The following is a 23,376-nucleotide window of genomic DNA, read 5'->3' on the forward strand; positions in this document are numbered from 1 at the left end:
ATGGATGAACTCTTTTGCTGTTCCGTATTATCGTCACCTTGAATTCACACATGCTATCTGTCACCCTCATTCATACTCACATGAATGCATAATGTCTTTTAGTGTGCACAGCCTGCTCAGAAATGACCCATCATGGGAAATTGCAGCCATGAAACACAAAGTGAACACTCAACCTCAAGGGGAGAATAAAGAATACACGCTGACACATAAAATGAATTGGATTCATTCTCTGCTTTGGTTACATCATCGCTCTAATTGGCAGCGCTTGTATCTTGACATGCCCACGTTTTTGCGGCCCAAAAGTGACTGCAATTGAAATAATGAGGATCAGCAATCCAATGCAGAATAATTAATGTTTGCCACTTGATAAGTCTTCGTATTCTCTGATGTCTAAATGGTCTGCCTCATTCCCGCATGCAGTCTACGCAGTGTTTCATTCATTATGAATTAGGGCCTTTGATTAGGCTGCATCGATTTAATAATTCGTGTGTTCAAACTTCTTGGTCTGACCTGTCGAATAACATTAATTAGGAATTCTAGAGATGCTAATTTGATCTCTGATCTACATTCATGTGTGAAAGTTGGAGGAACATATGGAGGCTTGTACAGATCTTTTCATCTATCTGCACCTGTTTGGTTTTCACACACTGGACATAAAGTAGTCACTTATATCAGCACCAGACTGTCTGAGTAAAATGGGAGGATGTTTGCCAGAGCACAAGTTGACACTTTTATGGTCTAGATCCTTCATAAATTCTGCTTGCAGAAACACTATTGCTCTTGGAAATCAAACACTCTCAACATTTAAAATTTGTACAGGATAAATGACCAAACTCTGTTTTGTTGGGGAAATATTGAATGTTACGTGGCCAAGAAACATTTCTGTTTGATTACTGAAGAATGAAGATGAATGTAAGACAAGAGATCAATGTATCAGATTTTTTTTTCCAGGTAATTAAATCATTCTGAGCTTAGAAGGAAATATTTGTAGCAAAACAACAAATTCTGAGGTGAGCAAAACTATTGAATTGATTTTATTGGTGGAAGTCAGTAATTTGGTTGCAAATTCATTGTCACAATAATTATGTCATTTCTAACACTAAACTGTTGCATTCTTCATTTTTTCACGTTTTTTCATGCCTTCACCAAAGCAATCAGTCATTTTGTGCATTCTTAAAAACGTGAACTCTCTGCCACAAAATGTATACATGGATATGCGCATTGTGCAACAACAGAGATTGAATTAGCTTTTTAGGCCCCTTTCCCCGCTCTTAAACTGCTGCACTCTGCGGCTCATATTTCACTTCCTGCTGCTTGAACATGCTCCGCTCTCTATTTGCTTTTAGTGACCTGGATAGTCGGTGGCCTCATCTCACCTGTTCCTCCACCTCATTACCCAGCAGCACATTTGGCAGTCAGCAAACTTGCAGCTCCAGCTTGCTGCACTGATGCACTCAGTCTAACAACAGCAGCAGTATATCTGGAGAGTGGAAGTTATGGCTCGTTGGGTCTCCGTGTTAGTACATGTTCGTAAGCTATTATGCAGGGTCCCGAAATATTTACTGATCAACGTGCAGAAATGATTATAGTCAATGTCATGGACGAAGATGCATGAATATAAATCCTTAGGGAAGTAAGAACCTTTTTGTCACACTGGTGGTCTAAAGAAGCACAAGTAGCGATTTTAAAATGGTAGTGGTACTTTCATTTGCCCATAAATTAGGTACAACTACAAAATCCAGTCAGGTTAGGAGATACAAAAAAAATAGAATGATGTTGTTATTCAGTGACTTGTGTTGAGATTCATGGCTGGTGAGCCAGATTTACACATTTATAAGCCGAATAGAGCGGTCTAATTACCATTAGATTAGCAGCCAGACATTTAAAAAACATTCAAAAATAACATTAATAATCATATCAGCATTCTTTTTACACACATTTGGCCACAAAGGTTAATTTGTGGGCGGCACGGTGGGCTACTTGTTAGCAGGTCCGCCTCACAGTTCGGAGGTGCAGGTTTCGACTCCAGCTCTGACTTTCCTGAGTGTAATTTGCATGTTCTCCCCGTGGCTGGGTGGGTTTTCTCTGGATACTATGGTTTCCTGTCACATTCGAGAAACATCCAAGGTTAAGTTAATTGAACACTCCAAATTGTGCATAGGTGTGAATGTGAACGTGATTGGTTGTTTGTTGACGTATGCCCTGCGATTGGCTGGCAACGAGTTCAGGTTGTACCCTGCCTGCTGCCCGAAGACAGCTGGGATAGGCTTCAGTACGCACGCGGTCCTTGTAAGCAGCGTGGATAATGGACAGATACATTGGTACCCACACATCAGTAAATTTGAATTTATTCTGTGGTGTCTCCCAGGGTTCAGTGTTGGGCCCCAAACTATTCAATCATTCCATAGCTGATTGATGATTTAAAATAGTTTTCTTTCTTGAGGACGCCAATATGTTGTGTTCTGGGATAACCTTGATCAGCTGTTAGATGTGACCAATGTGGGAGTCAAAAAGATAAAAGTGTGGTTTGAGTCCAACAAATTGAATGCGAATTTGAGTAAAACTAAATTGATATTTGGTTGGCATTCTAAGCAATCAAATGAACATGTACAAATAGAACTGTCATTAAAGGAGTGGAAATAATCTAATTTCTTGGAGTAATAATCAAATACGATAGAACGATCATGTGGAACACATTGGGATCAAAGCGTCACATGGATCGCAAATCACTGTTTATAATCTAAACCGCTTTTCTCACAAGGGTCAAGGGCACACTTGAGCCAATCCCAGCTGTCTTTGGGCAGCCGGTGGGGTACACCCAAAATTCGTACAATATATAAAAACATTTTGTCCTCTTTATGTTAAATATAAGATTTAATTTTTTTTTCATTTGTTCAGATAATGTATTAAGTTATTTTTATTTTTTACCTTCCTAGGCAACACTCATTTTCTGAACAAATGCTAATACAAAAAAATCAACTATTACATATAATTTTGGAGATTACATTATTTTCAACCGCAGTCGTATGGTGCATTCGACGAGACTGGGACATCGGACAAATCCCACTTGGATTGTGCGAGTTACGACCGCAAAGTATTCGATGTGAATGTAAATAACAAAGGTGGTTGATTCCTGTAAAATTTTCGTTGTTGTGGTTCCTCACAACACATTTTGACCTCGAGTAAACCTTCTTCATAATCTTGTAAATTACATATTTTGCCATTCGCGGTCTGTGTCTTCATGACGTCAGATTGAAGCCGGTCGGTGTCATCAGAGTCCTTTGTTTTGTCCGATATTGCAACTCAAAGGGACGTTCTTGTTTACTTTTCCAAGTCGAAGGTGTATTCAAAATCCCATTTTCATCGAACGCAGCAAGAGTAGTGCGATACACACGCACAGCCAATGGGAGGCACTGAAGTGTCAAAAGTTGGGTCACCGTCACCTTTCAACCACACCAGAAGAAGAAGTAAAGCAAGCGAGACGGAAGCATCGCAAACGCAAACAATTGATTAGCTTTATTAAGTTATTCACGAAAGTCATACAGACATTTAATTTGTGACGAAAGGCGCAGCAGCAAATTGCTGTTTCATTTCAAAGGGACGACTTTTACGGTCGTCCTCCCGGATTGAACCCCGGAGAGCAGCAGTATAGTGTCTGTCTGGTAAGCACACTAGTTTGCTAATGTTAGATTGAAAACAATTTCAAAGTGACTGACAAGCTATTATCGTTCGCCGAATTGGTGCGTATCGTTTGCTGGTCATTTAAGAAACAGACACGGTTAAACGGTTATCTGGGGGGGGGTGGTTAGATAGCGCGGTATTCGCAAAATGTAACACCTATTTGCAGCTAGCTACATCTCCTTTTGTAACCGGATTATTTCAGTCATATTTGAGCTCACACATTGGCGTGGACACCCTTTTTTAATTTGGACTAATTTAATGTTTGTGCTAACCGTCTTAAACATTCTTCGTTTTATTTATGTTGACATAATCTCTTTTTTGCATGCAGTGTTGCTTGAAAGTCATTCGTGTCAACAATGGGAGATACCACGTTGTTCGTAACTTTAAATGAACCAAAAGCATTTTAAAGTGTCAAATCTATTGGTGCTCAACGTTTTATATTATATTTTAAATTGGCCATATTATTAGATTCATTGATGCCCCATAGCAGTATTTGGGTTTGGAGCCTGGAGGGTGATGGGTTGAAATCCAAAATATGATAATTGGGTCGGAGTTGGTTTAAGTTTACGTCCCTGGTACTGTTAAATTGCCAATAAGTAAGGTACCCAGCTCTCAAACGCTTCATACCAATTAATTCTCGTGAATATTTCTGATTTGTAATGGTATGTATAAAAAGTGTATAAAATGCATGCGTCCCAATGATCCTATGTGGAAATTAAGCCGCTGCTTGGGTCACCCAGCGAAAACGAGTTCTAAGTGAGGTAAAAAAAAAAAAACATTGGCTCAAACTCCCTCTATAATATTACAGACAACCTTTTGACCTCAGAGTACTCAGCCTCTTTGGGACACTCTTGGTTGTGAAGGGATGCAAGATATGGTGAGAAGCTTGTTAGTCTCAGAGGAGGCTAGGAGTAGAAGAGCTGCAGAATCTGATGAAGTGACTCCAGCATCTAGTTAGGAGACCTCCTGGACGCCTACCTCATGAGGTGTTCCAGGTGTGTCTCCCCAGAAGGAGCCCCTGGGGAAGAACCAGGACATTCTAGAAAGACTGTCTCTTGGCTGGCCTGGGAACCCCTCGGGATCCCATTTGAAGATCTGGACCAAGTAGCTTTGGAGAGTAAAGTCTCTTGCTTCCCCTGCGACTTGACCCAGGATATGGGGAAGTAGGTGGATGGAATGATGCTTATGTAGGAGATGAAAGCACAATACAACTAGCGTGGAAATGACCAGAAAAGCTTGCGAGTTTCCTTTGGTCACTACGTATAAGGGTTCTTCAAATGTTTCGTAACTTTAATTCATTTTGATTTTATTTCTAAATGATTTGTTTAAAAAAACTGAGATTTGCAATTGCCCATAAACATGAACATGAGTTTGACTTAATTTTGTTTTGTCTGATATGTTCTCTTGTGAGCAGTCCAAGATGTACCTTGCCTCTCGAGCAAGTCTCCTAGGATAGGCTTCACTTACTAACGAGCTAATGAGAAAAATGTGTATGTATGAATAAAAACAAATGCATTTCACTTTATTCCGTTCAGATATTTCGTTCAGAATGGATCCTGCTCTACTGAGGGAAAGGGAGCTCTTCAAGAAAAGAGCTTTGTCCACGCCGGTTGTTGAGAAGAGACCAACTGCATCAGATTCTGGATCACACAAGAAAAAGAAGCCCAAAATAGAAAAGGAGAGCTCATCGGGTTCTAAACAAAGTGCTGGTGAGTTAATCATGAGACTTGTGTTTTAAACTTTTATAACCTTCAGTTTTGTCTGTAAAATGACAATTTATGCAAACCCAGTTGTCATGCAAAATGTATATATGGATATTCCTTAATGAAGTTTATGAGCTTGGATACCAGCAAATCAGAGTACTGAATAATACAACGTCATATAATAGTACAGAGAGAAGACTTTTGAAGGGCTCTTTTTGAAAGGTCTCAATATTCAAGTGCACGTATGTTATTCTCGAGAAATTATGGTAATAAGATTGTTGCCATGCTCAGGATCCTTCAGATGGGTATCTCCTCTTTTAAATCTGTCATCTGGAGTACAATGGACCACCGCTATTCCTGGGATAGGTCGCAGGCCACCCCGCAAATAGAGAAAAAAAATTCAGATTTTTTTAAATTTTTTTATTTATTTTTTTTAAATCTGCGGATAGGTGAATCCGCAGGTGCCGAACTGTGGGTCTGTAGGCGGGGGTCCACTGTAATATCTGGGACCAAAGACAACACTTTGCTTGTTGTTACCATGAGATGTTGTCAGCATCAAACAGGTTTTAACTTGGTGCTTTTTCGCTCCCTTTGTGATCAATTTGAAGCTAAAATACAAATTCACTCAACTAAATTTTTCATAACTTTACAAATATGTTTACAGGGCCATTTATCATCATAATAATACATAAATACTGTTGAAAATATGATTCTTGTACTATTGCTACAGGGTACTGGTGAAAATGGGCATTTCGGGATCGTGCGTGTAAGAAATGTAGACAACTTGTCCGTGATGATTTTTTTTCTTTATCTTTTTATTGTCCTTTGAATTCATCTTGACTTGATATTCAGCAACCGCTTAACCATTTGGTAGTTTTTGGAAGGTTTGTGTCCCTTCCCCAATTGCTGCTTTCCCTGCTCTATGTGTCTTCTATACCACCTCCGTGAGCGGTTCAGGTTCATTGCAAATTTCGGTCATCAGCGTGCTGCAGTTGCCTGACTCCACTGTACGTAGTAGTTGTTGTTCTTGTTGTTGTATTTCTTGTTGTTGTTCTTGTTGCTGCTGCTGCTCTTGTTGCTCCCCCTGATGCTGCTCCTGCTCCTGCTGCTGCTGCTGCTCCTGCTGCTGTTGCATTTTTTCTTTGGCAAAGCAGCCGCAGTCTAGCAGCTCATAGAGTAGGGCCAAGGCCGCCAGGGAAAGCACGGTTAGGATGAACAGCATTATGATAACGAAGCAGGCCACATTCCAGCCTTGGTGCAGGGGGACTTGGGAGAGAAGAGAGGTTTCTGGTTTCCAGGGCTGATTGTTAGTGGTGTTCGTTGTTGTAATGTTCGCCATGATTCCTGGTTGGAAATGGAATAAGCAGAAAGAAAGTTATAATTATTGATTGTTTTTTTGCGGGGGTGGGGGGGGGGCTACAAGACATGATTTCTAGATGGGCCAAACAATCCATAAACCGCAATATCGACCAGTACGTTGGCATTTTATTCATTTTGATCAATAGCTGTGTCATGAGGTCATCTTTTCTCTCCTTTCATGCACTGCTGCAGTTTTATTTAAGGGCTAATTTCGCTGAATGTTTTTTTTTTTATGTACAGTGCTTCTCACTGCAGGACTACAGCTAAAGTGCTGCTTTGGGTGGCCACGGTGTGGAGCAGACACACTGCACCTGCTCCTCTTTAATAATAATAATAATAATAATGCCTTTATTAGTCCCACAATGGGGAAATTCGAGATTCTAACCCAGGCCTCCTGGGGAGACTGGGTCCTGAACGCGGCGCCTTAGACCACTCGGCCATCCTGGCAGCCACGAGATTCGAACCCAGGCCTCCTGGGGAGACTGGGTCCGGAACGCGGCGCCTTAGACCACTCGGCCATCCTGGCAGCCAGTTGAAATGTTTAGCCACCCATCATGTCGCTCAGTGGTTCCAGATTAATAAGCAAGTAGGTTTGACCAACAGCATACAAATATGAGCAACGATGTAAGATGGACCCGAGTGTTGGCAGAAAGGAAAAAGCGTGCCATGTGGCCACGATCTGCAATAAGGGGGTAAATAGTGTGCATAAATAAGACATTTATTCAAACGGTTGCCTGTTAAAAAACGGAGCTGCAGAAACGGAGAGGACTGTCCCCCCGGTTCAGGACTACAGTAGAACGGAACATCAAGCAAAGTTTCCCGTTTTGCAAAAGAAAATATATATTTTAATAAGAAGAAATTTCATCTACAGATTGACCTGTCGTTATTCCTTTTGAACTAAAGCCTACTGTCGAAAATCCTCAATGGGCAGAATGCCAGCGTCTACACTAATACACACACACACACACACAGACATTGTAAGCCACGTACTGCAGTTGACCCAGTTTCGTCAAGCACGTTTCCCTAAAAAAAAGAGAAAAATATGAACCTCGCGGGTGCTTCTTGTTGAAACACATGTTTTTCATTATGGTGAGATCATGCTGTTTGAGTGCCTTTTCATTGTTAACTGAAATGGTGACATGATAACCTTGTGGTCGGGGACACTGTTGCTTTTTTTACGAGGTCATATACGCTTTGGCCTAGGAAAAGATTGATACGCTCTGGCCTAATTTTCTATTTCTAATATTCAAGTTACTCCATTGTACATAAACGAATACTATTGCTAGTTAAAGCATTTGATGCACCCACAATGCCGAGTGTATGAAGTTAATGTTTTTTATGTCAGTCAAAACTATTAATCAGTATCAACGATATTCGTAAAAACAGGTTTACAGTACCCAATGAGGTGGCTTTAAAGAAAAGCTGTGTGATTTTAGAAAATAGTTGAATTGCGATGATTCTGACAGAATCATGAGTGCGATGATGAGGGGTGCGTGTGTGACCCTGGGGAACATGCTATTTTTCCGCCGTACTACAATAAAGTGTAATTGCACAGCCACTCCTGTCGTTGGCAGTGGTGCGCTCATTGCCTATTGTGCGCAGCAAGTATTTACTCTACGTCTACGCTGTAGGTTTGTTTTGCAATTTATAATTACGGTGGAGAGTAGGTGGTGGGATGGGGGCGTGAATTGTTTTCTTCTTCCTGGGGGGGGCGTAACATAAAACGATTGAGAAGCACTGGTGTAACCTGACCACAGTAGCATTGGTGATCTTAGAAGATGAGAGTGCTTTAAATCGTTAAATGGCGTCGTCTCAGATCGCAGTTTAATGATATATTGATGAGCCCTACTGGCATTATTATATTATCCTACACATATTACGAAATAGGAAGTGAATACTATAGGTAACTCATTTTCCATTGGGCCCGTAATTGCTTTTGATTGATGTGTAAACAATTTATTCATTAGTTCTGATAATAGTATGTTTTTCAAATCTTTGCCAGAGAAACCCATAAAATATAATGTTACCAAGCTAATGCATCTACTGACTCTAAGTGAGCCCCACCCCAGTTCCCCCAAAGGTGCTGTAAGACCAGTTCGCTGGACACACACGCGCACACACGGCTGTTGTCTCACACTCCTGCACTGTTCCCCAATGACTTGGCTCCTCACAGCTGTCATTCCATCATTGATTTGTCTGTGAGGGCTTTAGTTTCCTCCTCCGACTTGCACACGAGTGCGCGTTAATGCTTGGCAGCCTCGTAATATGGTTCATGTTTGTTTTATAGTACGCATGTTTCGTCTTGGCCTAAATGTGCGCTAAGCATGGCTGGCTTCCATTCTGCATCCATCTTTGCTAGTACATATATGTTAATATTACCCTGGATTTGAAAAGATGGATTATGAAAGCTCTGCTGCCGCATAGTCTGAGAGCAGCCTGCACGCCTCACATTCCTCTTCCATGTTTATCTAAACAGAAAAAAAGAGAGAAGAAACCCACCTGCGTATTTGGTCAAGCGAGGACGCAAGTCGGTAGATGCTCTTTCTTCCTTTTGCTGCCCCACCTATGTCCTCGCCTCCGCTGCCTCCCTCCCTTTGCGTTCACTCATCCTCAGTGCTCTCATGCAGCACCGGCCGCCACTCCTCACCGAGCCTCATGGCTGCGAACCGTCTCCTCTCAGTCATTGGCTGTTTTCGCCTGGCTCTGTCTCTGAGCCATTTGTTACCTAGCCTGTCACAATTCCAGCGGCCTGCCCACTGAGCAGCTCGACATTCGGAGTTGCTCCCGCCCACTCTGTTAATCATTCATGAATCAGTGCATCTCTCTGCTCTGATTGGAACGTCTCTGCAGTCTCCACGGGCTGAGTTCTCTCATTGGATTCCCTGCATGTAAAGCGATGAGTCGAGAAGGCTTAGGGTTGTTTGATTTGCTTACGTTACTGCTTTGCAAGTACACACAGTATACATTATTCTGAGTGTAAAATGGATCGTAGCTTGATATCATGCATTTTCTTGAGGCAGCACATTTGTTGCGATTGAATCAACACGTCTGCTGGTTGCGTCAAATAATGACTCCCATTTTGCTTCAATTGCCTGGGCTGCAATTACGCCAAAATAAAAAATACTTAGATGTCAAATTAATTGAATTTGCAACATAACTTATTTCTCATTTTAGTTCAATTCAAATGCACATTGTTCCTCATTTTTAGCTGAACTTTACTTAAAGAATAATTGAGGTGATAAATACATTTCCATTCAGAGTAATATTCTAAGTTTCGTGTTTTCTCCACAGCCTTTATCTAATTTCCTGACTCCTTTCTGAGATTTTTACTACACTTGGTGTCCTTAAATCAACTGGTTGTCACTTCTGTTTTACTGTTAGCGATACTGTTACTACTTTTGAGATTCTAGTAATTAATATTGTATGGCGTTTTATTCAATCTCATCGAGTTTTTTCTTTCTCAACTTTCTTTACAGAGTCTAGCAATGGCAGTTTCAACATTAAGACGAGCTCCGGCTACAAGTTTGGTTGTCTTGCAAAGATAGTCAATTACATGAAGGTAAGGTGGAAACTGTTTGATCTCCTCTAACGAGAGCTACTCTCTATTCAAGAGGCAAATATACTCACACCGAAAACATAAGGATTAAATGTGCTTGCTCAATCTAATGAGAGCCTGCGAAAAAAATTGCCAATAATCAAAATGCTGTACTTGCATTGCCCATTTTGTGATTGATTGCCGTCAGATATATATTCATAAATAATGTGAATGAATGAAAACTTCTACTGTATTTTTTAAATCTGCGATAGAGTTTGCGTTTGCACATTTTGCTACTAAACTGAATGTATCGTTCAACTTTGTGCGGATCTGTTCGGGTTTCACAGACAAGACATCAGAATGGCGACACACATTTCCTGACATTAGAGGAGATTCTGGATGAGACCAAACTTCTCGACATCAGCATGAAACAAAAGCAATGGCTCATGACTGAGGTCTGCATACGCCAATTATCCAAACTATTGCCACTCCTCATTTGTCTTTGCTATGTTCTGCAAGGGAAAATACTAACGCCGCTTTTCCTTTTGAATCTTGGACGCGATGCACTTTCTCCTCACTGCAGGCTTTGGTCAGTAATCCAAAAATTGAGGTCCGGGATGGCACATATGGCTTCAAGCCCAAATATAACCTGAAGGACAAAAAAGCTTTATTGAGGCTGCTGGACAAACATGACCAGCTGGGCCTGGGAGGAGTGCTGCTGGACGAAGTCGAGGAGGGGCTGCCCAACTCGGCCAAGGCCATCAAGGTAAATCCAATCAAACATCCCCCGTATTTTGGTCATTTCCTTTAACAACAAATTACATCGTTACAATGCTATGTAGAAATTAATTCTCAAGTGATGGTTTTTAGGCATTGGGGGATCAGATCACATTTGTCACAAGACCAGATAAAAGGAAGATTCTGTTCTACAATGATAAACACTGCCAATTTCTGGTGGATGAAGGTCAGTCTTTACATGAGTCTGGGTGTGTCGGTCAGTCACTTTTTTTGTTGTTGTTTTTAATATGGCATAAATGCTGATATTTTAGTGATTGTAGTATAAAAAGTAACATTCTACCACAAAATGGTAAACTCTATTTTAACAGTGCTTCAGCCCTATCAATGTAAGATGGTTTATGACAATGGTGAAAATCTCTGTGTTTCAAATCCCTCATGGTAGAATTTCAGAAACTGTGGAGGAGTGTGCCAGTGGATTCCATCGATGAAGAGAAGATTGAAGAATACTTGAAAAAGCAAGGCATCACCTCCATGCAGGAATCGGGGCCAAAGAAGGTGGTCAGTGTCTTATTGGTTTCGGATCAATTTGATTTGCACATGTAGATGAGAATGAGAATTTTCTCTCGGTCCCAAAGAACTCAATATTGTCCCACATTGTAACATTTGAAACGCGCCACCAGAAATGGCTTGCTTTAGGCTGCTCCAAGAACTGTTTTGAAAAGTGCAACTCCGATAAACAGCTTCAACGTCATGATCTAATCATTCAAGTAACACATTGTATAATTTGGCAGTAAACTTTTCTTGTGATTGGAAAGTAATTAGATAACACAATGAAAAAGTAATGCCATTAACTTATAAGTTATCACCCTTTTATTCCATCGCTAAAATTTGCAAATGCACACCCGCTAAGATTACTAAATAATTTGGACTTGGAGCCAACATTAAAAGATGCTGATTGGCCTAGTTAGTTTTTGAGGGGACACGATCTAATCAGCCTGAAGCTCAGAAAGATGGATTCCTATAAGTCCATCTGCCTTTGAAGGTTTGGCCAAGCTTCTGCTAAAGCTTTAATTGTCGCTCATATTTTTGCTGGAAATGCATGAACAACAAATGTTTGTTGTTGCCAAGCCTGCACTGACTGTTATGTGCTCCCTGTAGTTACCAGTTCAAAAGAGGAAGAAGCAAGCTGGTCAGCGAAAGAGACACTTCAAGACCCACAACAACCATTTGGCAGGAGTGCTGGAGGACTATGCAGATGGCGTGCCAGTCAAAAAGTGAAATTAAACACTTGGAAGACGGATGGCTCAAATACTGTATTAGCTTGTTTTGCTCCTTTTATGGTCCTTGTGAATAGTGACTACTTTGCGGTATCCAATTTAGCCGTTGAGCCAGAAGGACGTTTGAAGACAGGATATCAATTTTACCCAAGATCCTTTCAGAAAAAGCCATCATTGAAGGGGCGAACACCACTTTACAAACAAAACCAGCCTGACGTGTGTAAATAGTTTTTCTTAATTAGCACAAAAGTGTGCATTTTTTGTTGTGCGTCTCAGATGTCATCCAGCATGGATCATATTTGATGTCAACATGAGTTCATATTTCAGTTGTTTTACTTTGCGGGGCCATTCCATCCTGCTTTTAATAAAATAGCATCAAACTTGTTTGACATTTCTTTGTAAGTAAGGTCTTCTAAAGTGTGTCTACTATGATGCATTGTAGGTTTTGCGGAATTATATGCAGTAAGATACATTTGCTGCATTGCCTGTATATCTCTTTAAACTGCAGTATCATTATGAATTGTGAATTGCCATACTAATTTTGGTCAAAATTGATTGGTATTTATTTCCTACAGTGGGTCTGATGAGTAGAAAAAAAAATATCAAGTAGCCATAGCAACAATGTACTGTTATACAGTCAGACAGTAATTTAGTAGGTAAATTGGGTTTGAAAACTGCTAACATTTATCACTAAATTAATCTTAGAAATGAAATCAATGTATACATGTTGTAGATGTACAATACACCATGAGTTCAAAACTGAGCATATTTACTTTATTAGATTATATTAGCACAATAGGTTAAAGGTGTTGTGGTTAGTAGAAAATACACGCAAGGAAAAGTACAGGTGAAAACAAAGTTGCCTAATATGTACATGTCATTTCATCTTGAGCTACTTCATATGTTTGCTTTTCACAATTCCAACGTTGGGTGCTTAACTAGCAGTGTGGCTGGCTTTAATAGTTTTCTTCAGGTGATGGTAGTTGGGCAAAATCTTCATTAGGAAATCTAGCTGAAGTGTTTGTGGCTGTAAGACAAAATAGAAGAAATGTTTATGCAGAGGGATGACTTTTCTTCCTTTTGTTTTTAACAATTTGACCAAAATTTTTAAGGCAAGCATCCCTAGCCATCTACCAGTATGTGCACCCATGTACCTGTGGTCTCTCAGTCTGCACCCGCCTCATGCAACCAGAGCCATAAATGACTCTGTTCTCCAGTATGACCTCGCAGGTGTTCACCTGGCAGAAGGCCCCAATGATGCAGCCACTGGTTAGGATCACGTTCCGACCTACATCAGCTAGACAACACAATCAAAGACAGTAGTTATAATATGCTGCAATAAAACCAATGCTTCTATGTCCAATCAATGGAAGTAAAACTCACCTTTTGATTCTATAACATTGTTGTCTCCGATTTTAAGGGCTTGTGACACTGGGGAATCAGTTAAGGCAAATGTGTACTGTTTGGCCAGGTGAAAAGGTTCACAAAGGTAAATTATTCGGAAAGATCATGACAAAGAAAGGATACAACAGCCAACTTCAAATACATTATTGATACCAATGGTCATCGTCTTTGGTTCTACTTCAACATCTGGTGTGATGTTTTCTGGGTAACTGTTAAAGTAGAAAAAAGTACAACAGATGCTTACGTGGGTATTTTATGATATGAAAAAAAATAACTAGGTGACTTTGGCAATCATTCACTCATTCTCTTATCCCTTTATATAATTGTATCGTTTGTTAATCAGTCAAATGGAAAGTAATTTTGAAAACAAGCTCAACGAAAAATCAGCTTTTCCTTGATAAATCTTCTCACCCGATCCATATCTGGTGCCACTAAACAGTAGAATTAGACTGAAGTCCCTCCGAACTGTATTCTCGCAGCCAAACACTTGACAAGAATTAAAATATTTTTTTGTCATTTGCTATCAAATTGTTCAATTAAAAAGTTCAATAGGTATCACAAGCAAACAATTTGCAGAACTCCAGCACGGTGATTGCGCATGACATGCCTTGTATTGTATTCTTACATTTTAATAGCACAATTACATATGTAATTCAGATATCTATAATGCGGGTTTGCCTAGTCAAAACATTTTATATCGAAACTACATTGTTCCTATTCACAAGTGGCATTTCAAATACATGCAAAGTCCTTTACCCTACGACAAAATACGTAACAGTTGCCCAACGTGTGTATGGGCTTCGTCCCTACAGATCACCCATCCATTATCCTGTTTTTATTATATAGTTATATCTCCTACGTAAGTATGGCTATCTGGAAATGGAAAATCATCTGAAAATGAGATCTACAATTCGGTATAGCACAACTGAGTAGACGGGGTGACTGCGAGCAGGGGGTATTTGTCAGATTAACAACTTTTTTTACACCAGTTGTCACTGACATCTCGTGTCACCTGTTAATGATGACAGCTTGTTCCTCGATCAAATTGCCTTCTCCGATCACAATGGGTCCCGCTTCTGCAATAATTCGTGCTTTTGGGTGAACCACTGTCCTTGCGCCTGAGCAAACGAAAAGGAGGAGGGGGATACAGAGCAGAAACTGTAGTTGCTTGTTGTGAATCGTGAGCTAGCTTGTAAAATATAAAGCGAAGCATCATACCTATCGTAACATCTCCCTTGATCTCACTTTCAACACACACCACAGCTCCTGCTGCAATCTTAACGCTGTAAAAAAAAAAGAAAAAAGAAAAAAAAAACACATTCCAGACACGTTAGCGAAAAATGACGAACATCATAGCACTGCTAACAGGCTACATAACGTCGCCGCCCAATTTAGCTACAAGTCTATTTATTCGTCCGTTGGTTGCTCACGAGCACCAAACAAGCCCGGTCGTGGTTTAGGGGTACCCTTTTCTCTCCTCACCTTTTCTGGGAGTTTTGTTTATCCGTCATTGTGATGAAGGAAATCAGATGGTAAATTGCCGTACTCGACACTCGACTGCACAACAGCGTTCGATAATCGACTTGACGGCCTTAACCATTAAAGGGACATGCGCAAAATATTCCGCTTCTAGGCATGTAACAGATTTCCTTATCGCTCTTCTTGATGTTGTGTAATCATTGCACATCTCGGATATTTTTACACGCACCGGAGATTCAATGCCTCCATGTTTTTTCGCGATTAGTACTTTACAATGAAGGTAACAGAAAGTGTTCACAAAAGCAATGAAACGTTAACCAAATGCCTTTCCGTACGAAATCCCGTTGTATTGTTGTCCAAATGATTAATTTACCAACACAAACGTATTCACCATCGACAAAACGCAGTTCACAGAGCAGTAATGCCAGGTTGTTGGCACTGCCAATGTACTTTGACCCTTCTCGCTTCCACTAATACCGAAAAACAGGATCAAATCGGAAGTGATATCTGTCTGCTATGGCCAAAAGGAACCTAAACAAAAATATTAAGGAAGTAACTTCAGTCGCCTCGGCAAAAGAGACACAAAAGAGCGAAATGGCGGACTCGAAGAAATATAGCATGTTTTATTATTCGTTTATCGCCTCACTAATGGCCATTTGTGTAGCACCACTAAAAGCTGAACTGTCTTCCTGTAAGTATATTTGGTAAAAGTGAACTTGCGCTTTGACTTAATTGACAATTAGCTTGCAAGCTAATAGCTAATTAAATCACAGCATTCCCCACGGGTTAATTTTGCCCATCTTGAGAGATGATTTCATTTCATTCATTCTTATATATTTACTAATTGTATGTATTTGATTCAACCACGTGTGATCAAGATAACACATAAATGTTAAAAGTGAGCAGCGTCACTCCATGCATGCATTCAAGCAAATCCTTAAAATTGACCTTCAGACTTTCAAAATTCCCTCTCGGGGGTATTTGTCAGATTAAACGAGCATGTGACTGTGCAGCCGTCACAAAGCCAGCCCACTAGCTCACATGCTTCTTTCTTGAAGGCATTAGCATGAACACTGTCATTTCTCTGTCTTCTCTTTTTGTTCCACATCATATTTCACAGCAGTCTCATTTTGAATATTAATCTAATAATGCTGATAGGAAGTCAATTTTGTGAGGTAAGTTGCAATGCATTTGGTTTCTAATCGGTTTTAGTACTCCAAAATAGGCTTTATCTGATTTGTGCAACATGTAATTGATTCTGCACGTTTCAGTTTGATACATGTAATGGTTTGGATCAGATTTGATTGAAGTAATGTTCCTGTTGTTGGGGAAAAAAACTAAGTGGGTGCGGTCAATTGCTAAAGAAAAGGAGGAACATCATCATTGCATACTTGGTACACACAAACATACACGCAAAGTAGATGGTGTTACTCATTATGTACTTCTGTTTCTCTCAACAGTTGAATTATCTCAATCTAAACAACACTCAAACCTAAAAATGGATGAAGCTTTTTTGACAGTCATCAATGAACTGGATACTGACGCGGCAGTGTCCTGGGTGTCACAGCGATGCTATCAGGTAAATGCACAACCGCATGCACCTAATTGTCCAAAACTGTACGTAATTGTTCTTGCTTTTTTTCTTTGTCTTAGTGTCTTTATCAACATCTTGGGGTTGTCCTTGCTGTGACAAGTCCAGGTCAGCCAAGCTCACAAGAGTTCATTGTAAGCACACAGCATGAAATTACCCTCCAGGTCAACAGCACCCCTGTCAGCCAGGAACTCTGCTCGTAAGTTGAAGAAACCACATTAATAATGTTGAACCTGACAAAGTGGAACAGGTCCAGATTATACTGTAGCACCGTCCTCACAGGATTGCAAAAAGACATAATGACAACATCAATTTAAAACTACATCTTTTCTTCTTGATACAACCCATTTACTCCAGAACAAAATATCTGGACTCATTTGACGGTTTGAACCTGTCTATTAGACCAGTCCAAGCCCAACTTTTTTTTGGGTGGTTTTATCCATTGCTCCAAAGTAGATCTTGATGCTTAACATTCTCCATTCATTGCTCCGTCTGCCAATCTTTATGCTTTCTTGCTGATTTAGGCCTTTTTGTGTCGCTTAGTGTTTTTTTTTTAAGAATAGTCACCACCAATTGTTTTGAGTTCTTTCTGCATTATGTGACAATCAAGTTTTCTTTCATCTGCAGAGTTCCGTTCCACTTTGGGGAACAAGGCAACTATTCTCTATGGCTGAAAATTATAAATAACTCTGCGGTCAACTGCTCCATTGTGACTGATGCTGACCCAGTAAATACTTACATGCGTAAGTCCGTCACACAAAATGTACTGATAAGCGTGATTTTACATGTTGACTTTTTGCAGTGTAAATAATGTCCTAAAATCTCCACAGCCATTTTGGTAGCATTCCTCATCTTTGCTGGAGTGGGATTATTGTCTGCTTTGGGAAGAGCGATATTAGCGTAAGTCATGGCATGAGCGCAAACATAAATGATGGCCTAATATGAATAGTTTTGCCTGTGATATGGATTTTATAACCAAATACGTGTCTCTTCAAAAGACTTGATTTAGTAAGGGGTGTCCTCTTCCGAATTGGTGGTACCATGGAGACAGAGAGGCTGATCAACTCTGTGAGTATTTAAGTACTTTCATTTTAAGAAGCACTTTGTGTGTATTCTACTTTACTCACTGAACGAGGTAGCATCTACTCAGTGTTATTATTAGCTGAATCTTGTTTTTTAGGAGCTGGGCTCCCCTGGCAGGATAGTGATGCCGGTGACTGACAACATCCTTCCGCCGGCCCCCAATCCCAGCAAGAGGCTGCGATCTCTCGACACATTTAGAGGGTAAAACTGTCTTATTTTGTGTCACGTGGCCCACTCAACTACTGTTCTTACTTGAGGTGTGCTTGGCAAGGAGTATACACTACCTTCTGTATTTTTAATTTTTAACCAGAGTTAGCGAAGTGTTGATTTGTAACTAATTTGGCTCAAGGTGTCGTGTTAATTACTTGGCAGGATCTCCTTGATTATTATGGTGTTTGTGAACTACGGAGGAGGGCGATATTGGTTCTTCAGACATGAGAGCTGGAATGGTGAGGATTTGTTGCATTGTCTTTAAAAACCTCTCGAAAAGAGAGCCTTACTCTGAGTATTCCTCTGTTTTTGTTCATAAAAGGGATTCTTTGCTCTTTGTCTCATTCCAGGCCTAACTGTTGCAGATCTGGTCTTCCCTTGGTAAAGATCCAAGTTTCAACTGTCATGTCCACTTTTATACAGTTCCTATTTATGGTTGTCATGATTTCTAAGAGCTCACTTCTCTTTTTAGGTTTGTTTTCATAATGGGAACATCTATCGCACTTTCAATCAATTCCATGCTGCGCTCAGGCTCCAGCCGCACTTCCCTGCTGAATAAAGTAGCGTGGAGGAGTCTACAGCTTTTTATTATCGGCATTCTCGTCATCAATCCCAACTACTGCCAGGGTTCTTGTGAGTTTGAGAGTGTCTTTGCTCCTCAACTGTCTTCAGCTCTCTAAGTAGTTATACTCCATACTGCAGTGTCATGGGACAACCTGAGGATCCCCGGTGTGCTGCAGCGCCTCGCCTGGTCATATCTTGTTGTAGCCTGCCTGGATCTGTTGGTGGCAAGGGGTCATCTTGACATCCTACAAACGGTTAGATACTTTTTATACACTAGAGAGCTACGGTATAAAGGTAGACATTCCATCCCGACTGCAGTTTTGTTAATGTCTTTGAGGAAATGTATGGCTATGTCTTTTCCCCAGGATGCATGGTGGTCTTCTTTCATTGATGTATTGCTCTACTGGCCAGCCTGGGTATTTGTGCTCCTTCTAGAAATCCTTTGGCTCTGCCTCACTTTTCTGCTTCCTGTGCCTGGCTGCCCAACGTGAGTCAAAGATGGTGGGCTGTTTGTATATACAGAATGTGTACATACGGAATGTGCCAAGTAATTAGCAGAAAAGATGGATCACCACCACTAAAGGTGTGGGTTATGTTTTTGACTGGTTGGTTTGTTACCCGTATAAACCAAAAAGTTTTCCATAACCAAAGCGATTTCCATATGGTGTAATAGGAATCAGCGTGAAATTAGAACACATATTAAAACTTTTTAAAGGCCTTTCTATTGTTTTGAATCCATCCTCTCTTGTGGAACAGCGGCTACCTTGGTCCAGGTGGGATCGGTGACATGGGCATGTATGCAAATTGTACTGGCGGAGCTGCTGGTCTTGTTGATCGCTGGCTGCTTGGAGAAAACCACATCTACCAGACGCCCTCCGCAAGGGTTAGTGACTGACAAATACAACTGGCTAACTAAATTGTACCCATGCCAGACACATGAACATTGTTGCTAACTGTGATGACTGAAATTATCTTCCATTGAAGGTCATTTATGCCACTCGCATGCCATATGATCCCGAGGGTGTTCTTGGGAGCATCAACTCCATCATGATGGCCTTTTTGGGGTTACAGGTACATCTTTTATGTCTCTGTTTGAACCATTTTGGTCTTATACACAAGTTCATCCAAATCATTGTGTCACTGCTTTTAAAGAGTGAACAACCCACAATGGTCGCTGACAATATTGGAATTTGCCAAAATGCATATTGACAGGCCACAAAGCTACAGATGCAAACATGAAGCATACAAGGAAAATAAATATCCTACTGTGAAGCAGAGAGGTGGCTTGGTTATGTTCTGGGGCTGTATTGCGACACCTGTGTCTTGATTCTGTGCAAGATGCAATGGAGTGTCACATAAATCTGATCAATTGCTTGCAAATGCTTTGCAACAAAATATTACGTTGAGTGTACCATAATTCATGTCCAGGCCAGTTTTAAAAAGATTATTTTAGAAGATAGTTCAATGTGTGAGTTCCATTCATTAATTTTCAATAAAATATTACAATATCCCCAGCCCCTCAAGTTACTTTTGTGACCATTGTGGGGTTTTTTTCTTTCTCAACGGCAAGTTTGTAGCTCATTAGAGCAAAGAGGAACTTACTGCAAACGTTTTAACCATTGTCTATTTCACTTTCTCAGGCAGGAAAGATTATCTTACACTACAGAGATCTTCATTCAAGTATTTTATCAAGGTTTCTCATTTGGGGTCTCTTTTTGGTGAGCACATTTTCTGTCCATTTTTACTGGCCAATTCTAGGAGTAGCGGAAAACATGTAATCGCGTTATGTAAAGTGGATACACTAAAGGTAACTTTAGTTTGTTATAGTTCCAGAAAAAAAAGCACAATCAGAGTATCGGCGCATTTATTAAACCTTGGCATTCCGGAAAACGATTAAAAAAAAAATTAATTCATTAATTAATTTAAAAAAAAGTGTACATTCATTCCAAAATATTAATTGTCTGTTACAATGTTTTCAATAATCATGTGGTAGTTTTGACATATTCCCATAAAATAGTTTTCGAAGGTCAATTTTTGTGGGGGCAGTACTTAAATATTATAGTACAAGTGCACATGAAAGTAGACGACTGACTGCAAAGTATATTGCCATATAAACACTTATCTCAATGTCAACAATATTCATCGTTAGTATCTCTCTGAAGGCTGAATTTGTGTATTTTATCTTCCTAGAGAGCACAGGTTAAACTTATTTTATTGGTGGTAAATATAGATCACATTGGCTTTTTTAAGTAGCTGTAAACATGTTTCCATCTTCAGGACAATCTGGAATAATATAACAATATTTTCTGTAACACACAGGGCATTATATCAGCTGTTCTCACCAAGTGTTCCACAGACCGGGGATTTATTCCTGTCAATAAGAATCTATGGTAATTCTGTAATTCTGATGTTCTATGGTCTTTCAAGCTTTTGGCTGAAATACTTACAGTATACCGTTTATTTCTAGGTCGCTATCCTATGTGACAACACTCGCTTGCTTTGCTTTTGTACTGCTTGGTTTGGTCTACTACACTATAGATGTGAAAAGGTGGTGGTCTGGAGCGCCGTTCTTTTACCCAGGTGAGAACATTAGAATAGACTAACATTGGGTACACCGGCATATTCGAATGAAATTTAATACATTAGCTTTGTCACATATTCCGCCGTTATTAAGATGGTGTGTGTTCCAGGAACTAAAAAACAAAAACAAATGTAAACAGTTTCACAAGCATCATTTGCTTGTGTTCAACCTCCGTTTTTTTTTCCAGGCATGAACTCAATCCTTGTGTATGTGGGTCATGAGGTGTTTGAGGACTACTTCCCCTTCCGCTGGCGCATGGTCAACTCTCAGTCCCATGCTGAACACCTCACCCAGAACCTGGTGGCTGTTTCCTCTTGGGTTCTCATCTCCTACGTGCTATACAGGAAGAAGATATTCTGGAAAATCTAAGAGGTGCTGTCATTTTGCACTCAGCCTTGCTGGATTATCTTCTAAAATGCTCGGGAATGGAAACAAGTGGACTTCAACACATCTGGGCTATTTTTCATAATGTGTATTGCTGTTCTGTTTTCATGATCTTGTTTCTTCATGTTTTGCTATTTTGCTCACGTGTATACTGTAAAAAGGACACGGAATGACTTTCGACATAGCTTTACAGCAGCTGACTTATGCTAGATATCTTGTGACTCAGGAAGAACTGGGACCAAAATAGATTGATATACTGGGAATATGTTGACGGTCAGATTTAAGCTTTGTTTTCCTTAACACTAAGAACTAATTTTGAATTCCTCATTTTGCACGGCCTGCAAGTATGGGAGTAATCACATGTAGCTGTCTAGCCCCTTTGTAGGCCACTTGGACCTCCCAGTCGCCACCTAGTGTATTTCTATTTCATGGAAAATTTAAATTGGTTGAATGTATAGTAAAGAACCAAGTGCTATTTCAGATCTCCACGATGCAGTAAATTCTCTATTGATGTTATTTTTGTATTAAAGCTCTTTCTTCCCCCCCTGTTTAAGTTTTACAGCTGTGTCAGTGTTTGCGCGCGTGTGTCTTTTTATTTTGTGTTTTGTTTTGCTCAGGTATCCAAAAATAGTGACCACAAAATATTTTTTGTGCTGACTCAGTTTCTCAGTTAGTTTCTGTTTGAGTAGCACATTAAAAATGTATCTTAAATTGAGTGACTTGATTTTGCCTTGACTGATTTTTTGTTCGATGTGTTTGCCAGTGTCTTGTCAACACTAGATTCACTGTGGCCCCTTCCTAAATATTGCTTGGTCATACACAAATCCAATTGCTGTCAATGACATGATTTAGTTTTGTAATCTTTATTTTTACTGTTCATCTATTGAAAGGATGTTTATGTTAAAAAACTATTTTTTTTTCTAGTAAAAGTTGATGTTAAAAGTGGGTTTCAAAAATGTTTGCGTGTTTACAATGTACAGCTAAAGAATTGATACACCGGTCATATCTATGTTGTTCAGATGTATTTGGCATGTCTACATGAAAGTACATTTTGTTTGATGAATTTGATTTATGTGTCTGCCGACTGTGTCAATTTGCAGAAAGAACGCAGGTTGCTTTTTGTGGAACCTGTTGACGTTTTGTGTCTTTATACCAAAATAAATGTAAATAAGAGTTTCAGATCTCATCATTGATTATCAGACGTATTTCCTTTAAAAGTGCGAACAAAATAACCCTGCCATTTAGCAAAACATTTGTGCATAAACCTGAGTGCACGATATATATCTATATATATATATATATATATATATATATATATATACATATATATATATATATATACATATATATATATATATATATATATATATATATATATATATATATATATATATATACATATATATATATATATATATATACATATGCAGTATGCAGGTGGTTTCATTTCGTGCAACCACTTGATTCAATAAAATGATTAAATTCTAGAAAAATCATTTTCTGTGTACGACTGTGTATTTCTATTTGAAAACAAATTGTAAACCTTTTCTGAATTGAAACGAATATGGTCATTTTGTTTTGATTGCACCCCCCATCCACAAAGTACAGTGGCGGTGTAGTTTTCTTTGCACTAAAACTTTAAAGCAAAATGTTTCATTTTTGTCCTTGGATTTGGAATTGAATCTGCTTACTCGGATTGTTTCAGGCCAGTGAGAAGTCGTGATATATAACCGTCGTCCAGTGTTACAACACATCTCCATTCTTCATTGCTCAACACACCGTGGGAA

The 23,376-nt window shown here is 39.7% G+C and overlaps 4 protein-coding genes across 8 annotated transcripts; 2 read left to right on the forward strand and 2 right to left on the reverse strand.

The window, feature by feature from the left end:
* Window positions 1–3,432: 3,432 nt before the first annotated feature.
* Window positions 3,433–12,677, forward strand: gtf2e2 (general transcription factor IIE, polypeptide 2, beta). Of its 2 annotated transcripts, none has more exons than XM_088303783.1 (8): window positions 3,433–3,662; window positions 5,217–5,390; window positions 10,220–10,302; window positions 10,626–10,733; window positions 10,862–11,044; window positions 11,149–11,242; window positions 11,459–11,574; window positions 12,175–12,677. In XM_088303783.1, the coding sequence occupies exons 2-8, from the start codon at window positions 5,231–5,233 to the stop codon at window positions 12,292–12,294; spliced, it is 864 nt and encodes a 287-aa protein (XP_088159909.1). In that variant the 5' UTR covers window positions 3,433–3,662; window positions 5,217–5,230; the 3' UTR covers window positions 12,295–12,677. The 2 variants fall into 2 exon arrangements, with proteins under 2 accessions (XP_088159909.1, XP_088159910.1); XM_088303784.1 differs by having other exon boundaries at window positions 11,459–11,571.
* smim18 (small integral membrane protein 18) lies at window positions 5,220–9,494 on the reverse strand. Its single transcript, XM_088303785.1, has 2 exons — window positions 9,243–9,494; window positions 5,220–6,728 (listed from the first exon to the last, which is right to left on the reverse strand). Exon 2 carries the CDS (start codon window positions 6,721–6,723, stop codon window positions 6,316–6,318), a length of 408 nt encoding a protein of 135 aa, XP_088159911.1. The 5' UTR covers window positions 6,724–6,728; window positions 9,243–9,494; the 3' UTR covers window positions 5,220–6,315.
* A 376-nt stretch (window positions 12,678–13,053) lies between the features above and the next one.
* On the reverse strand, window positions 13,054–15,715 carry dctn6 (dynactin subunit 6). Its single transcript, XM_088303107.1, has 7 exons — window positions 15,180–15,715; window positions 14,916–14,980; window positions 14,710–14,815; window positions 13,821–13,906; window positions 13,677–13,724; window positions 13,448–13,590; window positions 13,054–13,320 (listed from the first exon to the last, which is right to left on the reverse strand). Exons 1-7 carry the CDS (start codon window positions 15,206–15,208, stop codon window positions 13,228–13,230), a joined length of 570 nt encoding a protein of 189 aa, XP_088159233.1. The 5' UTR covers window positions 15,209–15,715; the 3' UTR covers window positions 13,054–13,227.
* Window positions 15,094–22,775, forward strand: hgsnat (heparan-alpha-glucosaminide N-acetyltransferase). 4 transcript variants are annotated; one of them, XM_088303104.1, is made up of 18 exons: window positions 15,094–15,229; window positions 16,637–16,755; window positions 16,830–16,966; window positions 17,395–17,510; window positions 17,598–17,667; window positions 17,766–17,835; window positions 17,948–18,051; window positions 18,223–18,299; window positions 18,411–18,441; window positions 18,533–18,693; window positions 18,763–18,878; window positions 18,990–19,111; window positions 19,381–19,507; window positions 19,609–19,695; window positions 20,265–20,342; window positions 20,944–21,014; window positions 21,092–21,204; window positions 21,393–22,775. In XM_088303104.1, the coding sequence occupies exons 2-18, from the start codon at window positions 16,675–16,677 to the stop codon at window positions 21,572–21,574; spliced, it is 1,743 nt and encodes a 580-aa protein (XP_088159230.1). In that variant the 5' UTR covers window positions 15,094–15,229; window positions 16,637–16,674; the 3' UTR covers window positions 21,575–22,775. The 4 variants fall into 4 exon arrangements, with proteins under 4 accessions (XP_088159230.1, XP_088159229.1, XP_088159228.1 ...); XM_088303103.1 differs by having other exon boundaries at window positions 15,177–15,456; XM_088303102.1 differs by lacking the exon at window positions 15,094–15,229 and adding an exon at window positions 15,657–15,867.
* The last annotated feature ends 601 nt before the right edge of the window (window positions 22,776–23,376 follow it).

The sequence above is a fragment of the Idiotropiscis lumnitzeri genome, chromosome 8, assembly GCF_059441095.1.
Source record: "Idiotropiscis lumnitzeri isolate Australia: NSW breed Sydney's pygmy pipehorse chromosome 8, RoL_Ilum_1.0, whole genome shotgun sequence".
In the NCBI taxonomy this organism is placed as follows: domain Eukaryota; kingdom Metazoa; phylum Chordata; class Actinopteri; order Syngnathiformes; family Syngnathidae; genus Idiotropiscis; species Idiotropiscis lumnitzeri.

Excerpts from the sequence above, each read along its gene's own strand:
- smim18 (XM_088303785.1), bottom strand. The coding sequence starts at position 6,723 with ATGGCGAACATTACAACAACGAACACCACTAACAATCAGCCCTGGAAA.
- gtf2e2 (XM_088303783.1), top strand. The coding sequence starts at position 5,231 with ATGGATCCTGCTCTACTGAGGGAAAGGGAGCTCTTCAAGAAAAGAGCT. Across the intron at positions 11,045-11,148 it reads ACTCGGCCAAGGCCATCAAG|GCATTGGGGGATCAGATCAC; the intron begins GTAAATCCAATC and ends GATGGTTTTTAG. Across the intron at positions 11,243-11,458 it reads CCAATTTCTGGTGGATGAAG|AATTTCAGAAACTGTGGAGG; the intron begins GTCAGTCTTTAC and ends CCCTCATGGTAG.
- dctn6 (XM_088303107.1), bottom strand. The coding sequence starts at position 15,208 with ATGACGGATAAACAAAACTCCCAGAAAAG. Across the intron at positions 14,816-14,915 it reads CAAGGGAGATGTTACGATAG|GCGCAAGGACAGTGGTTCAC; the intron begins GTATGATGCTTC and ends TCGTTTGCTCAG. Across the intron at positions 13,725-13,820 it reads TGTATTTGAAGTTGGCTGTT|TGTCACAAGCCCTTAAAATC; the intron begins GTATCCTTTCTT and ends CTGATTCCCCAG.
- hgsnat (XM_088303102.1), top strand. The coding sequence starts at position 15,693 with ATGGCCAAAAGGAACCTAAACAAAAATATTAAGGAAGTAACTTCAGTC. Across the intron at positions 17,511-17,597 it reads CCCAGTAAATACTTACATGC|CCATTTTGGTAGCATTCCTC; the intron begins GTAAGTCCGTCA and ends AAATCTCCACAG. Across the intron at positions 17,668-17,765 it reads TTGGGAAGAGCGATATTAGC|ACTTGATTTAGTAAGGGGTG; the intron begins GTAAGTCATGGC and ends TCTCTTCAAAAG.